Genomic DNA, 15,187 nt, shown 5'->3' with positions numbered 1-15,187 from the left:
TAATCTCCAATCCTTTCGAAAGGAGAAGTTTGGCAGATAAATTGTTGCTTAAAGACCTTGGACCGGACCAACCCGATTTGAATATATCGCAGCAATCTCGTGAAAAAGACAAAACTTATACACGAGGCTTCGCAAGTAGCTGGTACACAAAAAAGGCTTGATTAGCTGGATGCAAACAGGTAAATGCTGTCTTTTGTTTCCCATGCTTGCTCTTCAAACAGCCGGGGACAGATACGATGTGCCCGTGGACTGTGATGGGAGTACATGATATGAAGCATTTGTCCGAAAGAATTAAAAAGCACGAGTGCACGAAGGCACACATGACAAACACCTTTAAGCTAGCCATGCTAGGCAAAGCTAACATAGCCGCACAGCTAGATCAAGGGTACAAGATGTCGGTGAAAAAGCACAATGAAGAAGTGGACACGAATAGGCACGTCTTGTCTAAAATAATTGATTGTGTGAAATTTTGTGGGGGCTTTGACCTGGCTTTGCGTGGCCACGACGAGACTGACACATCCGACAACCCCGGCGTTTTTCTGGGTTTAGTTAATCTACTGGCCTCGTTAGATAGCGTGTTGGAGGATCACCTTAAAACGGCTACGGTTTTCAAAGGCACCTCAAAGACGGTGCAAAATGAACTTTTGGACTGCATGTTATCAGTTTGTAAAGACTACATTCTGGAGGAAGTAAAAAATGCCAGTTATTTAGCTATTCAGGCGGATGAGACAACTGACATTTCCACCCACTGCCAGTTATGGCGCGTTTCCACTACACGGCCTCGCTCGGCCCCCGCTCGGTATGGCTGGGCCTCGTTAGGACTGGCTCACTTTATGGCGCATTTCCATTACAGTTTAGGAACTGGGGCAGTATCTATAGTAACGCAGTGTAGGCGGAGCCGTGACGTGATCTTCAGAGGACCCCAGAAAAACAACACAGCCGTTAGCTGTTAGCACTCAGAGCTCACAGCTCCTCATATATGTTCAGAAACTAGACAAAAGTTAAACAAGTACAAACCACAGACTGCCTGTGTCATGGTGAATACAGTCGCTGCTTTATTTATGTCTGTATAGGCCGTTGTTGTGAGTGTGGACGGTCGGAGCATATACTGCGTTAGCTTAGCCAATCTCCATTTAGAAAACAAGCATTTTAAAAGGTTTTTCGCTTGCCGTCTGTCTGCAGACTTGACAAGCATTAATTCATGGTTTTTACTAACCGGTATCAGTATGTTGTTACTTCGGCATCATTTTGAAACGTGTATTACAATTAAATCACGGTCAAATATGTCCATCTTGTTGTAGTTGTAGCCCCCTTGCCAGCGACGCTCTCTCTAGTTTAGCATACTCAGCCCGACTCAGCCTCGTTGTCTCTGGCCCTGGACCCACGATTTTATGAGGCCAGAAAAACTGTGAATTAGGACCCGCCGGCCGGTACTAGGCCAAGTGGAAACGCAACCAAAGACGGGCCGCTGACGTCACAGCCCTCTTAAACCGGGCTGCGCGCTGTAGTGGAAACGCGCCATTAGTGCTTGTGCTACGCTACACATCGACCCGCATAACAACGTCCAGGAGCGTTTTTTTGAGTTCATTCCTCTTCAGAATGCGAATGCTGACACAGTTGCCACCCGCGCTGATGGAGAGGCTGGGCACTATCCTCCCCGATGGACAACAGGGCAAACTAATCGCCAAGCCTATGACGGTGCAGCGGTGATGAGGGGAGCTAAAGGTGGAGTTCAGCGGAAAGTGAAGGATGTGTACAGTAGTGCGCACTACATCCACTGCTATGCGCATCAGCTGAACCTAATTATGCAGCAGGCAACATCCCACATCCCCAAGATAAGAACATTTTTTTTCAGACCTTGGTGGATTTGCTGCATTTTTCTCCAGGTCATTCAAGCGAACTGCGATCCTGGATCAAGTGGTGGCACACAGACTTCCTGGCACTTCCACAACAAGATGGAACTTTCACAGTCGTGCTGTTAACACTGTATATGAGCACAAGGAGAACATCCTGAGGTGTTTCCAGACAATCAGAGACTCAGGTGACTTTGATCCAGGGTTCGAGTTATAAACTGAGCTCTATGGGGGTCTTTGAAACTAACGTGTGCGCACGCATGCACGCGCACACACACTCAAACTCAATCACACACACACACACACACACACACACACACGCATGCCCCCCCTGGTAAGATATTTTTAAAATGTTGGAGTTAAATGCATCAATCTGGTGCATTTTGAGGGGAAAATAAAGAGACTAGATCTATGGAAACACCCATATGAAACAGATGCCACATCATGTAGACAGACAGTCACCCTGTGTGAGGCAAACCCACATTTGCGCAGCGTTGCGTTCACAATAGCCTACATTAAAAAAAAAATCGCTAGGCCATCGGGAAACCTCCCGGCCCTCCCGATGGCCAGTCTGGGCCTGCCAGCAGCCCTCTACTTGCTACAAACTTAAATATGAAAACATAGCCGTGGGAACATATTTCAAATGGGGGGGGTGCTGTGGGGATGACACCAGGGCCGGTTCTGACCAATTTGCTGCCCTAGGCAAGATTTTTGCTGGTTCAATTATATCTTATTTTATCAGTTAACATTTATTTATTCATCCATATTTTTTAATCTCTCCAGTTTTAAAGGATATTGTTGGTTTACTGTCCTATAGTATACATGTGCCAAGAGCAAGGACTGTCTTAGGTAAGACAGCTTTTATGTGCGCAGCTCCACTTGCTTGGAACAATCTTCAGCAAGAATTGAAACTGAGCAATCTCATTCCTCTGCATGTTTTTTAAAGCTAGGCTAAATGAAATGCTCGTTGATACTATGGGTACTTGTAAATGTCTATAACTATGTAAATGTATCCTGTAAATATAATGTATGATGTCCTTTATTGTTTTATGTTTCATGTGGAACCTATATGCTGCAGGTCTCTCTTGAAAAAGAGATCTATGATCTCAATGGGACCAATCTGGTTAAATAAAGGTTTGAAATGAAATGAAATGACATTGGAATGATTTCAAACCTGTTTTTATTTATCTTAATAATTATAAAGGTGTGCCTTGGAAATATTTGTTTACATAAATTGTGATAAAACCGTTTGAGACACACTGAGATAACTTAGACTAAACACTCAAGAGTCCTTTACCTCACTGAGCCTCTCAGGGCAAATGGAAAATGTAACCGGGGTGAAAAGGGTGTTATCTTTACTTAATTATGAATGTGAACAGTTGCATCAACAGCTTTTACAATGTGCTGCTGACTGCTGGAAAGTGGTTTTACTTTAATGTATTTGTTTCGTCCATTGTGCTAATGCAGGTGGGGCCGACCAGTTATACAAGAGGTAGATAATAACTGTACTTTTTTTGAGCCACATGCCATGATGCACCAACATAATTGTATTATTTAGACTGACATTAAGAAAGAGAGAGAGAGAGAGAGAGAGGATATCAGACAAAGTGATATCAGACAAAGTGATATGAGTGATAGTGAAACGTTTTAACTTTCATTTAGCAAAAAATAGCGTGAAACTTTACATGCAAGTTCCAAAGTAACTTCCTGAAATGTAATTGTCTGCGGTGATTCTACGGAGTCCCCAAAGGCCCAAAATTGTGCACACAAAACATATTTTCGGCTGCCCGGGCATAAGGAAGTTGCTCTACTTATGAAATCTCTGTTAGTTTAAACTCCCACTTCACTACTTTACATTCAAAACAAATAGCTTATAAAATGTGGCACGGCATTATTGATAAAGCTACATATTAGTCTATAAAATAGTTACATCATACTTATCTTAACCAGCAACACCAATAAAATACTGCTTCACATAAATGCATCGCAAATAATCATCAGTTTGTATTCAATGCATATAGAGGCAACTGAACCACACATCAACATGTCATCCATGCATTTCTTCACTTGTCAGTTGTTGTTCAAGCTCTCAAACAAACAAGCGGGCAGTACATCACATTGGCTCTTTTTGCTGCTACTTTGACAACATGGTTGCAACCGGTTTTGTTTTCGTGCTGTTGATGCCAATTTTCATTTTTTTATATAGTGAGTTGATGATTTCATAAGCTAAGAGTGAGGTACATTTTCGCCTCGCAAATTTTCCATCCAAATGAAGCAACATTTCTAAATCATTTTCAGACAAATTTGACAACACATGTTAGTGTTGTTCGATCTTATTGTCTTATATTTTTGTACAGCACTTTGAATTGCTTTGTGTTGAAAGGTGCTATATAAATGCCTAGTGATGACTAAAAATCTACTAGGATTAATAAATGTCCAAAGTGTCTATTACGTTAGTAGGAAATCCAACCTAGAGCAATTGAGCATTGGAATAGAACATGTTGTTCCATAAGGCCCAATGAGAACAAACACGAGGCAGAATCTAAACAGGAAAGTGTAAAAACATGTTGAATCATTAAACATCTGATAGAACAAGAACAAGACACAACTAGTTTTTGTTTTTCTAAAAACAAAACAATGAGGTAGATACTAGCTATCATTTTTTTTAAGGAGGGGCAGCTTGGACGTATTGTTGTACATAGCCGTGGGAACATGTTTCAAATGGGGGGTGCTGTGGGGATGACACCAGGGCCGGTTCATAAGCCTGTGACATAAGATTTTCAACTACATAATTACTCTGTAGCTATGTCAGATTGACAATAAAGAACCTTGAACCTTGAACCTTGAACCCTTGGTTCTGACCAATTTGCTGCCCTAGGCAAGATTTGTGCTGGTTCATTTATATCTTATTTTACCAGTTAACATTTATTTATTTATCCATATTTTTTAATCTCTCCAGTTTTAAAGGATATTGTTGGTTTACTGTCCTATAGTATACATTGGAATGATTTCAAACCTGTTTTTATTTATCCTAATAATTATAAAGGTGTGCCTTGGAAATATTTGTTTACATAAATTGTGATAAAACCGTTTGAGACACACTGAGATAACTTAGACTATGAACTATCTAAACACTACCTCTCAGAGCCTCTCAGGACACATGGAAAATGTAACCGGGGTGAAAAGGGTGTTATCTTTACTTAATTATAAATGTGAACATCAAGGCCGAAAATAAGTTTTTTTTGTATTATATTTGTATTATATTTCCATTTAATCTTGTGGACGTGCAATCTGCACCCCCTGATCAGGACCCCCTGTCCTCCATCAGGGGGTGCTGCAGCACCCTCAGCACCCCTACTTACCACGGCCCTGTATGAAAAGGTTCAACTACGCACACACACATCATCTCGGCTCGCGCGGCACGCTCACAGGCATAGATTGTGCAATAAAGTATTGCGCACCTTGGAGGTGCAGTGCAGGCATATTGTTATTCAAGAGATGCGTTGTTCTTTTGGAAAACATGTTTTTCTTTTCAATAATACTCATTACATTGACACATGCATTATTTGTGATTAAAATAATGGTTGTTGGTAATGTATTAGCGACCCCCACAGATGTATGATTTCACTGCGTCCGTGGGAGCTCAGACCCCTCCTTATGGGAGCTCAGCTCCCATTGGCTCCCACATAACTCGAACCCTGCTTTGATCCCATAACAGTGAGAGAAGCCGGGGGCTTTGTGCGAATGATGGAAGATGAAGTTTTTTGCTTTTTCCTGACATTGTTCCACAAGATCATGCCACATGTAGACATGCTGTTTAGCCAACTGCAGAAGAGGAACATCGACTCTGTCTACATCACAGGACTCATCAAGAGGTTCACCAGCAGCATACAAACAATCAGGTAAATCATTATTTACAATGGCTGAGATGTGCTTATTATAGGAAATCTGTGAAACCTAAATGTGATTTAGCTGAACACAATAGACCAACTCACACATACTTGTTTAAATATCTTAAACGGGCTTACTGGAAATGTATATATTATATAACGTTTATAAGGTGTATCTCTGACTACTATTTCAAATAGTCAAGTTAATTTGTCAATTCTTGCCACAATGAGTAATTGTACATGGTTACTTGTGGTTTGGATCAGGGACTCCATTCCTTCTGGTGAAAGCAGTGGATCTCAGCAGCTGCCCACAAAGAAACGGAGGGGACTTGGACATGAAGAGCAACAGCTGTTGGCTAGAGAGGTAAGCAGTAATAGGAACGTGTTCTATGACTAAAAGCTCCTTTCATAATATAGGTCATTTCATATCACAATAATGATACATTTCACAAGAAAGCCCATTTTCTGTAAATTAAATAAATAGGTAGGCTAGTTAAAATATCCACATGGAAAGGCCTATTGCTTATTACATTCTGAATTGTATACACTTAACAAGGCCTAAACTGCAAAAAGTGTCCCACAGTCTCTACATTTCAAAGGGGATCAAGACAGATCAGAAAAGGTTTAGGCTTCCAGAAGCAACCACAGTGGACAGAAAGGGCCCAACAATAAATGAATGAAGTGTAAACATAGTCATTAAATGTATATATTGTAGTGACTTAATTTTAAACAGTAATATTGTTCTGTTGATGCTCAGATAGATGTCCTGTTATTCTGATAGGTTCCATTCACAAGAAATCTCTTTGTTTGTTACACATCTTATAGGGGACACTAATGACATTATGACTGATAGATGTGAAAAGGTGATTCTGTTATTTATTATGTCTTGATTTTTTCATTGTGCATTATTTCATAGGTATGTGATACCATACTGAGTCACGCAAAGGAGAGATTTTCCTTCACCAAACACCTAATCAGCTCCACCCTCCTGCAAGGAGACCTGTTCCAGCAGCACAGCCGAACATTCCCTGAAGCAGCGCTGGAAACAACTGTGGAGGCCTTCCCTCTACTGGACAAGGCAAAGCTCAAGACGGAACTGTCCCTCGTCTATGACAATGACCAGTTCAGGGCTTGCAGTGGTGCTGTTACTCTGCTCCAGTTCTTCATTGACAATAATCTGCAGGAGACATTCACAGAGACTGTCAGTCTTCTGAAGGTTCTTGTAACCACACCCATGGCTACGGCTGAGGCAGAGAGGTGCTTTTCCACTCTGAAAAGGATAAAGACTTTCTTGAGGAACAGCATGACACAGGATCGCCTGAATGCTCTGGCTATGCTGTCAATTGAGAAAAAACTCATTAGGAGCATTCCTGACTTCAACACCAGAGTCATTGAGAGGTTTGCCTCTCAGAAGGAGAGAAGGGCAAAATTCCTCTACAAATAGACACACACACACACACACACACACACACACACACACACACACACACACACACACACACACACACACACACACACAAGCTCTCGCAGCAAACACAGATGGCCGACCCTTAAAAAAATGCGTTTCATTAGAGAGACAATTAAACGGCCGCAGAATGTTGTGAAGTTACTTTTGGATACCTAAGATGTTTTGTTCAACCACAAAGTCCAGGAACATGAGTACTGTTTGGAAACCTGTTGCGTTCGACTCATTTTCCCCAGAGGAACAGTTGTTTCTTGTTTCCTTTTGTTTTTGTCTTTTTTCTGCCTGTTGCACATTTTGTTATTCAAAGCAGTAAAAAAGGTGCTATCGGCCAATAAGCTGGATATCACTTTATATGTAGAGAGGAGGTTTCCCATGGTTGTTAGAAGTGTATTAATAAGTGGGCATTTATCACAGAAGTGATTGTTCTGTCTCCACGTTTGTTGCATTGTCTGTGATGTATTTTCCAACGGTTATAGCTCCTGTCCTGTCCCAGCAACACTACACGGTTTGCAGCTCCACCACATTTTTGGTTTATCTTCGGTGTCGCTTAAAATCTGCTTCCCATCGGACTAAAACCTCCACGTAATCTGAAGACAGATACTTGAAGTTATTTAAACCTTTTGCAAACTTTATGTTCTTTCTTGCTCTAGCCTTGCCAGTTACATTGTACATAACACATATATTATCATTATGCTAACTGGTTGTTCGTGTTAGACGATGTAGCTTTTTCATTTCTGAGTTATTGCTATATGTAAATAAGCCTGTTTGTAAATAATCCTCAGAGAAACAAAGAAAAAACACAATTTATGACATTTTGTGCTGTGGTTATTTTTTTTAAATTGCATTTATTCACAGTTCAGTTTGAAATGCTGTAGTGACTTGTATTGAACCACTTAAATATTTATAATTAATGCTACTGAAAAGATGCTATTAATTTTATATCCCACATGCAGTTCACTGTAAAGCTACTTGGTGAAGGTGTTGGTTCATAAAACATGAACAGTTTTAAGAAAGAAAAAAACTGACCAGTTCTGAGAACACAAATTCCTGGTAAAGTAGTAGATGTTCAGGTTGATAAATAATATTTTCCACCCTGAAGATTATGGAGGTATTGATCAATCTTCTCATATTTTTAAGCCTCGATTTCTCCTTTCCCCCCCCCTCTAACAATCACCAGAAGTCATAATTTAAGGGGTCATTTCTCGAAAAAAATGTCCAGGGGGGGAACCCCCCGGACCCCCCAGGCAGGTCACTTCCGGTACGTCAAGAGCCCCACCAAAAAAAAAGACCACCGGCCGCCACTGAATATAACACCTCATACAACACGTTATTTTGCCACAGAGGAGAGTAAAAATGGTGTTAGGAGTTATTTTGAAATTAACCTGTTAAGCCCGAGAGACCCCGGTACCGGGGCACTGCCGCAACATCTTGCAGGAAACAGTGTCTGAGGGCATGTTCATTTAATAAACTATGAATGTTTTATATCCATGTAACGGGAAGAAACTTATCTAACTGATCATATTTTTTTTTTTTTCAAAAGAAAACCCACAATGCTAACGCTGGGCCTCTGAATTAGCAACGAGCGAAAAATGCTAACAGATTACTGCACCAAAAATCACTCACAAAACTTTATTATTTATCATTTCTCTACATCCATGACATCGATTCACATCGTGAGGTGACACAGAATCTATGGGTACCCTCAATATCACTGAATTATACGAAATCGCGACGTTATAAGCAAAAACAGACATCAAAACATTTGACGCTAGGTAGCTAAAAATGCTAACATTTTTACCTTGGCTCTGAAGTCTCTCCAAAGTGGTCTTCAATGGCATTAAAATGATAAAAACGCTGCTGAAGTTAATCCATAGGTTAATCCAATGTGTCTGTGTGCCTTTGAAATGATTTATGATAATCCATGAGCAATGAGATTGATAATCCATGTTTTTCCGTTTCTAGATATCAGAGCTAGAGTGTAGCTTCACTCTAATCATAGACTGTATATATAAATGGACGTAGGGTCCGTGACGTCACCCATAGGATTCTGCAGAGTTGCCGAGAAGCCCTTAGTAGGCGGAGTCGGCCACTAACGGCTCGACAGTGACGTCTGAGTCTAACTCCCGCCTGCTCCAGCCTGCTCCAAATAAGGGCAAAGAGGCGGAGCCGAGGCGGGACCTGCTGCCTCCAGCTGGGAAGTAACAGAGCTAGCTCAAGCTAAGAAGCTAAGCTAACATGGTCCCCATCTGTTCACTGCCGTCACATTTTACGTTTCTAAGGTAAGCGGACATGAAACTATTCAGCAAAACTATAAATAATAATCTAAATTATTGAGTTTTTAGCATAATACTTCAGAATCTTAAAATCCCTTAACGTTTGTATGCAATGTGCTAAATGCAACACTGGAATCAAGCAAATATTAATATGTTTGCATGACATTAGTTATTTATATTTTGCTATCACTTAATTATACGTTTAATACATTTAAGTTAAGCTAAGGTGCATGTGATGGTAGCTAGTTAGTGCTCTTACCTGTGAGGCCTCCTCCAAACAGCATTATAACCAGACTGTATCATTAAAACTATAAGTACCAGTTCTAGATCCTTGACTTTAGACAAACAATTCAAAAGACAAAATGTATTTAAAGACCAATCTTTATTTGAAGGTGCCTCTTAACCTGAGATATTAGTTATACAGTAATAGTATTGACAATCTAAAAAAACTGAGCAACTCAACAGTCAACTTTATATTTCTTATTGTCTAAAGCATTTATTATTTTCATTTTCCCCCACTCATATTCAGTGTGGACGGATTGAGACAGCGTGGTGTCCAGAGAGCTGCAGAGACTTCAGGGAGAAACCTCCGTGTGATGGACGTCCAGTCTGTTGGTTTGGAGAGGACTGAGGGTCTTTCCTCAGCGAGGAGGACCAAGCCTGATGGAGGAGCCCATGCTGGGCATAGCTGATACTACCTGCACAGGCCTTGTCTGTCACTTTATTTGACTAAATGTGTTTACTTATACATTTAATAGGTTTACACCTTCTGTCCATATGTGCTTTTTTATTTAAAACATGTTTGATTAACTTTTGGTTCAGATTTCAATAAATTGAATTTGTATTTGCACTCCTTTTGTCCATTATTCTTACTGAAAATGTTAGATTACACATTCACATCCGACTGAAGATTGGCCCCATTTATTTGCGTTGCAAACTCTGTGGTACAAGGTACATGTTGTGAAGCTCATGAAGTGAGGCAAATAGAAATAATCAGCTGATGGAGTGTAGATGTGGAAATAGGTGCATTCGATCAGCTGACTTCACAATAAAAGTAGTTTCTTAGTGAATGTCCTGTACTGGTCTTAAAATCTCATAACATCAGCTTTTAATTTTCCTCTTGGATGTTCTTCTTGACCCTCAGAGAAAGAGGAGATGCTGAATCGTGTCTTTCAGGCATGTCCTTTCCTAACAAAAATTACAGGAAACATAAAACATATTATTGCAGAACAAGTGTGTTATTTATGAAAGAGGTGTGCTTGTGTTTAGGGGCTGTAGATATAATTATTTTGTAATTGTAATGTTTTATTTTATTTCAACAGTGAGCTACAAAGACAATCAGATTATGAATGAACAGTATGAAATTCATCAACATTGAAATATATTTTATTATCAAAATAATATTTAACTGTTATCAAAACTTAGTGCAACTGTAGAAGCTTGAAATCATAACTTTTACCACGTTTTTTACAGACAATATTGAGAGATAAATAGCAGTTGTCACTAATAGCTTTGCCTTCAATACCTTCAATTAGAAAGCTGACAGTCATATTGCTTGTTAACATCTAAATGTAACCCTTTGCATGGAAAAAACCCTCAACTTCACTGATGTGTAGGTGATCTAGTATTTAGTATTGTTTAATGGAATGTATATCAGTGTATTAAAGTCAATACTTCATTTATTTAAACCAATATCTTTCTTGATTCTTTGTACAGTATGAAAAAAGAGTATTTGTACCTGTGCTGAAGTTCACTGCTGTGAGGAGTCCAGTTCTGTCTCTCACTCTCTGGTCCAGCCTGTCGAATCACCTGGAAACTTTAAACAAACAGATATATATGTAAAGAACCATGTGTACAAACAATATAACTTATTATCTTCTGTTGAACATGTTGGATTGTGTATTGTCCGAGTCAGGATCCTTATTATTTTACTGTAACTTTGGAAGTTGTGTTACCAATGCTTACTGTTTATTTGATACCAATTTGGTAATGCAATTAATAAAAACAACAAGGTTTGGGTTCGTTCTTCAGATGACTGTGACGTTAACGTGTAAGCTCAATAATGAACTCCAGCTCAACCAACCATATTGTAATATCTAAGTAATCATCTTGAAATATGACATTAATAATTGTAATATACACACATCTTATTGTGAGGTTGATTTCACATACACTACTTCGACGTTAGCTTGTCTACATACTTGAGCATAGCCAATTTAAATTAACCTTAGCGATGCATACAGTTCCTACCTACATAATAAAATATCTCTCTAAGTTACAAGGATTACCTTATTTTATCAACCTCAAACAGAAGCCTTTTGTTCTACAGTATTATCCCACTTAACGCTTAACACTTGTCTATTTCATTTTAACCTTTATATATACAGTCTATGGTTTTAAGTTAACTTGGAGGATACGATTAGCATCGTTAGCACCGATGTAGCTACCACTCGCTTACACGCTAACCCAAGCCTTAACATTCATTACGTAGCTGATTAAAATCATAAACACATAAATAAAGTACTCGAATTTCACTGTTTTAACCGCAGAGCGAGTCACAATAGTCCCATATATAAGCATGAAGAACAAACAAACCCGGCCGGGATCAAGTTGTGTTCCCTGGATGAACTGGGCAGGCAGAGTCGCTGTAGCTTCACGGAGACGGAGCAGCTAGCAGAGAGACAAAAAGCTAACAGCAGCAGTCACCTGACAGAGCTGTCACTCAATGTGACCACGCCCTAATTTATGCAAAAACTTTAAGACCTAATATAAATAAAAGGGTCGTGTTAGAAAACAATTCACTCACAGATCCATAATCATGAAGGTGGAATCTAACTATATTCATAATAATATTTATTGGATCCATAGGTAGAAACATGTTTTTTTAGGCTGTGAAATTGGGCATTTTAACATGGGGCTCTATGGAAATTGCTCCTTTCTGCAGTCAGCGCCTATCGGCCAATATATGAACTGCAGTTTGTGGCACTTCCGCATTGGCGTCCCGGCTCTTCCCCAGAGTTTGCCGCTTGACTCTAATGCAAAATTACATGCGCAAAGCCCCCACCTTTTTGTTTCACAATGAATGTGTGTGGGGGACTCCCCCTTCGATTCTATTGGCTCTAACGGTCAGAAAGAGGTGTCAACCATCAAAATTGAGCAAGGGGGACCAGAGATATGGAAAATCCACCCAAATGACCCCAGAAGTGGTTTCTTTTTGCTAAATCTCTCTAAAAAGGTCAAATGTCACTTGTTTTGCATCAATCTTGATACAGGGTACTTATTATATGTTGTACTTTGGATTCCTAAAGCTTTTAGTCTACCTTACCATCATCCAAGGGTAGTTTTCACTATAAGTACAAAATAATTTTTGGACGGACACTATAATTTACAGTCAAAAGATTATTAATTTAACCCTTTTAGAAGAGAAGATATGGTCATTTGTTCTGGGAATGTCATTTTCGAGCCTGAGACCTGAAAAACAGGCTCAGGGCTTAACAGGTTAAAGAACGGCCCCAGGCTGTGACAAAAAGTCAGAAGGTCAGGAGGTGGTATTATTTGCTAATGAGTTGACGCAAATAGTTGACACAGATCCCCATGAACATTCTTCAGGGGAAAAATATATCAGTGCATCCCCGTCACCGTGTGCTCTTCCTCTGCAGTCCAGTGGTGTTGGTGTGGAGTAAAGCGTGCAGTGATCTGGTACTTGGAGGTGATAAATGGGGGCCGGCAGACCCCGAGTGTTATCAGTGCTACCTGCAAACTAGGAGAACACAGGGTTGGCTCTGGGGTAGGACAAAGCCAGACTGTGGCTAAGGTTGATATATCGCTGCAGACTCACAATATAATTCATTTTGTAAGGGCCTCTGTGAACATGCTGAGAACAAGAGGGGAAATAGCTGCAAGAGTGTGTTTTTATGGAGAGAGGAAGAGAGAGATGTAATTTATGTCCGTATATGTGTGTGTGCACGTTAGAAGAGACCTCGTAGACATTGATATGAATCACACAAAATGTTGTGTACTTCATTGGGTGTATTGCCAGGTGAAGTATATTCCTCTCTCCAGCTGATGATTGAGTTTTTGTTAGAACCGCTGCCGTGTGTGTGTGTAAAGGATGCTCTTGTTAAAAAAAGGCATGCGGCTGTAAAACGGCCAACCAATTAATTCCAATCTGTTCCAGAGGGCAGATGACATCATAAAAGTGCGTCATCTTGCCAGAACCTATGATGCCCCCCCCCCACACACCTACCTTCAACCTACAGATCTCTTTTAGACGCGCTACTCTGTAAGCAAGCAACAATTTACATAAGAGGGAATATATCAATGCACATATTTAAACATCTCACAATTATGCTATCTTATTCTTTGTCATGTATTATTTCACCATCTTCTTTTCCCTCTCATTTAGCTTTAAAGCTTCCATTCTGTTGTCTGCGAGGTAATTAATGTAGACAGTTATATAACACTTCTCTTTTCAGCCTCATTGTGTCCCTGCTCATTTTTTCTCAAGGCTTTTATGTCACTGCAGATCAAACGGGCCATACTTAAAGAAATACATTTCATGTCAGTTTTTCAAAATCTACAAAGCCCGGGAGGTGTCATGGAGGGAAAAAACAACACTAATTTGTGCACTTGAGTTTTTAATTTGGGCTCTTGATTTCCTAATCTGTGCGCATAGACTGATGTAATATTTGACTTGCTGTGATACAGATGCTTTCAAGCTCTGTCTCTCTTTGCTCAAAGAAAGCTACAAAGCCGCTCTTCAATAAATACATGTAAAGTTGCTGTGTAGGTCCAATGCTGCCTCCGCATAAAAGAAAAACATCTGAACATACATGATATCTTTGAATAGGCTCTGTAAACGTAACAGATAGCATAAAAGCCACAATATGTGTGGCTCAAACAAACATTCAAATCAAATCAGGTTTTATTTATAAAGCACATTTTAAAACGAGGGGGGGGGGGGAGATATATCCAGTCTCTGATTGTGTTACGTTATTATGAGAGTGCTCTGTTTGATTCTGAAATTGTATATATATATATCTATATATATAGATATATATATGTATATATATGTGTGTGTGTGTGTGTGTGTGTGTGTGTGTGTGTGTGTGTGTGTCCGCATCTGTAGCCTGTTATTGTCTCATACCGCACTGTGAATTAATCAAAGTAAATATATAAGTGGTCATGAACACATCTGTCCATCAGACAGAGGGCTGCTGTGCCTCCTGTCATCATTAATGGACGTCTCTTTAAAATGACCGCTCAGAGGAGAGGAGTTCTCATTTCTCTAACCGCCTGCTGCTTCCCCTCCTCTCTCCTCGGCTCCCCTCCTCGGCTCCTCCGCTCGCATCTCCTGTGGGCGGGACTAAGTCTCGAGGATAGGAGTCGAGGAGGGGAGTCGAGGAGGGGCATTTGATGAAATGAGAACGGCCCCAGGCCTCTGCTCTGATTGGGAAGAACAACATCAGCCCTCCAGCTGATAGCAGGGCCACTTTTATTAATATGACTTTTTTCTACTCCTGCATAGAAACTCAGAGAATAATAAAGATGCTAGGAACAGGGGTTTTCCCATCAACATCATCACGGTGGAATTATGGACATATTGACGTATGAGAAGAAAGAAAATGTGTGAGAGATTTGAAAGCAGCAACAGAGACAGTAATGAGCAGGTGAGCTGCCGAACAATGCGCAGCTGGTCTTAATTTA

At 40.2% G+C, this 15,187-nt stretch overlaps 1 protein-coding gene across 1 annotated transcript; it reads left to right on the top strand.

Annotated features, from left to right (window-relative positions):
- Positions 1–5,560: 5,560 nt before the first annotated feature.
- Positions 5,561–7,601, top strand: LOC117475540. Its single transcript, XM_034121817.1, has 4 exons — positions 5,561–5,755; positions 6,008–6,107; positions 6,660–7,202; positions 7,263–7,601. Exons 1-3 carry the CDS (start codon positions 5,598–5,600, stop codon positions 7,185–7,187), a joined length of 786 nt encoding a protein of 261 aa, XP_033977708.1. The 5' UTR covers positions 5,561–5,597; the 3' UTR covers positions 7,188–7,202; positions 7,263–7,601.
- Positions 7,602–15,187: the final 7,586 nt, after the last annotated feature.

Source organism: Trematomus bernacchii, unplaced genomic scaffold, assembly GCF_902827165.1.
Source record: "Trematomus bernacchii unplaced genomic scaffold, fTreBer1.1, whole genome shotgun sequence".
NCBI classification, from domain to species: Eukaryota; Metazoa; Chordata; class Actinopteri; order Perciformes; family Nototheniidae; genus Trematomus; species Trematomus bernacchii.
This window is presented reverse-complemented; position numbering and strand designations above follow the sequence as displayed.

Bases quoted from the DNA above. Each gene is read 5' to 3' on its own strand.
- LOC117475540 (XM_034121817.1), top strand. From the start codon at position 5,598: ATGATGGAAGATGAAGTTTTTTGCTTTTTCCTGACATTGTTCCACAAG. The intron at 5,756-6,007 runs GTAAATCATTAT...GGTTTGGATCAG, and splicing joins AGCAGCATACAAACAATCAG to GGACTCCATTCCTTCTGGTG. The intron at 6,108-6,659 runs GTAAGCAGTAAT...ATTATTTCATAG, and splicing joins AACAGCTGTTGGCTAGAGAG to GTATGTGATACCATACTGAG.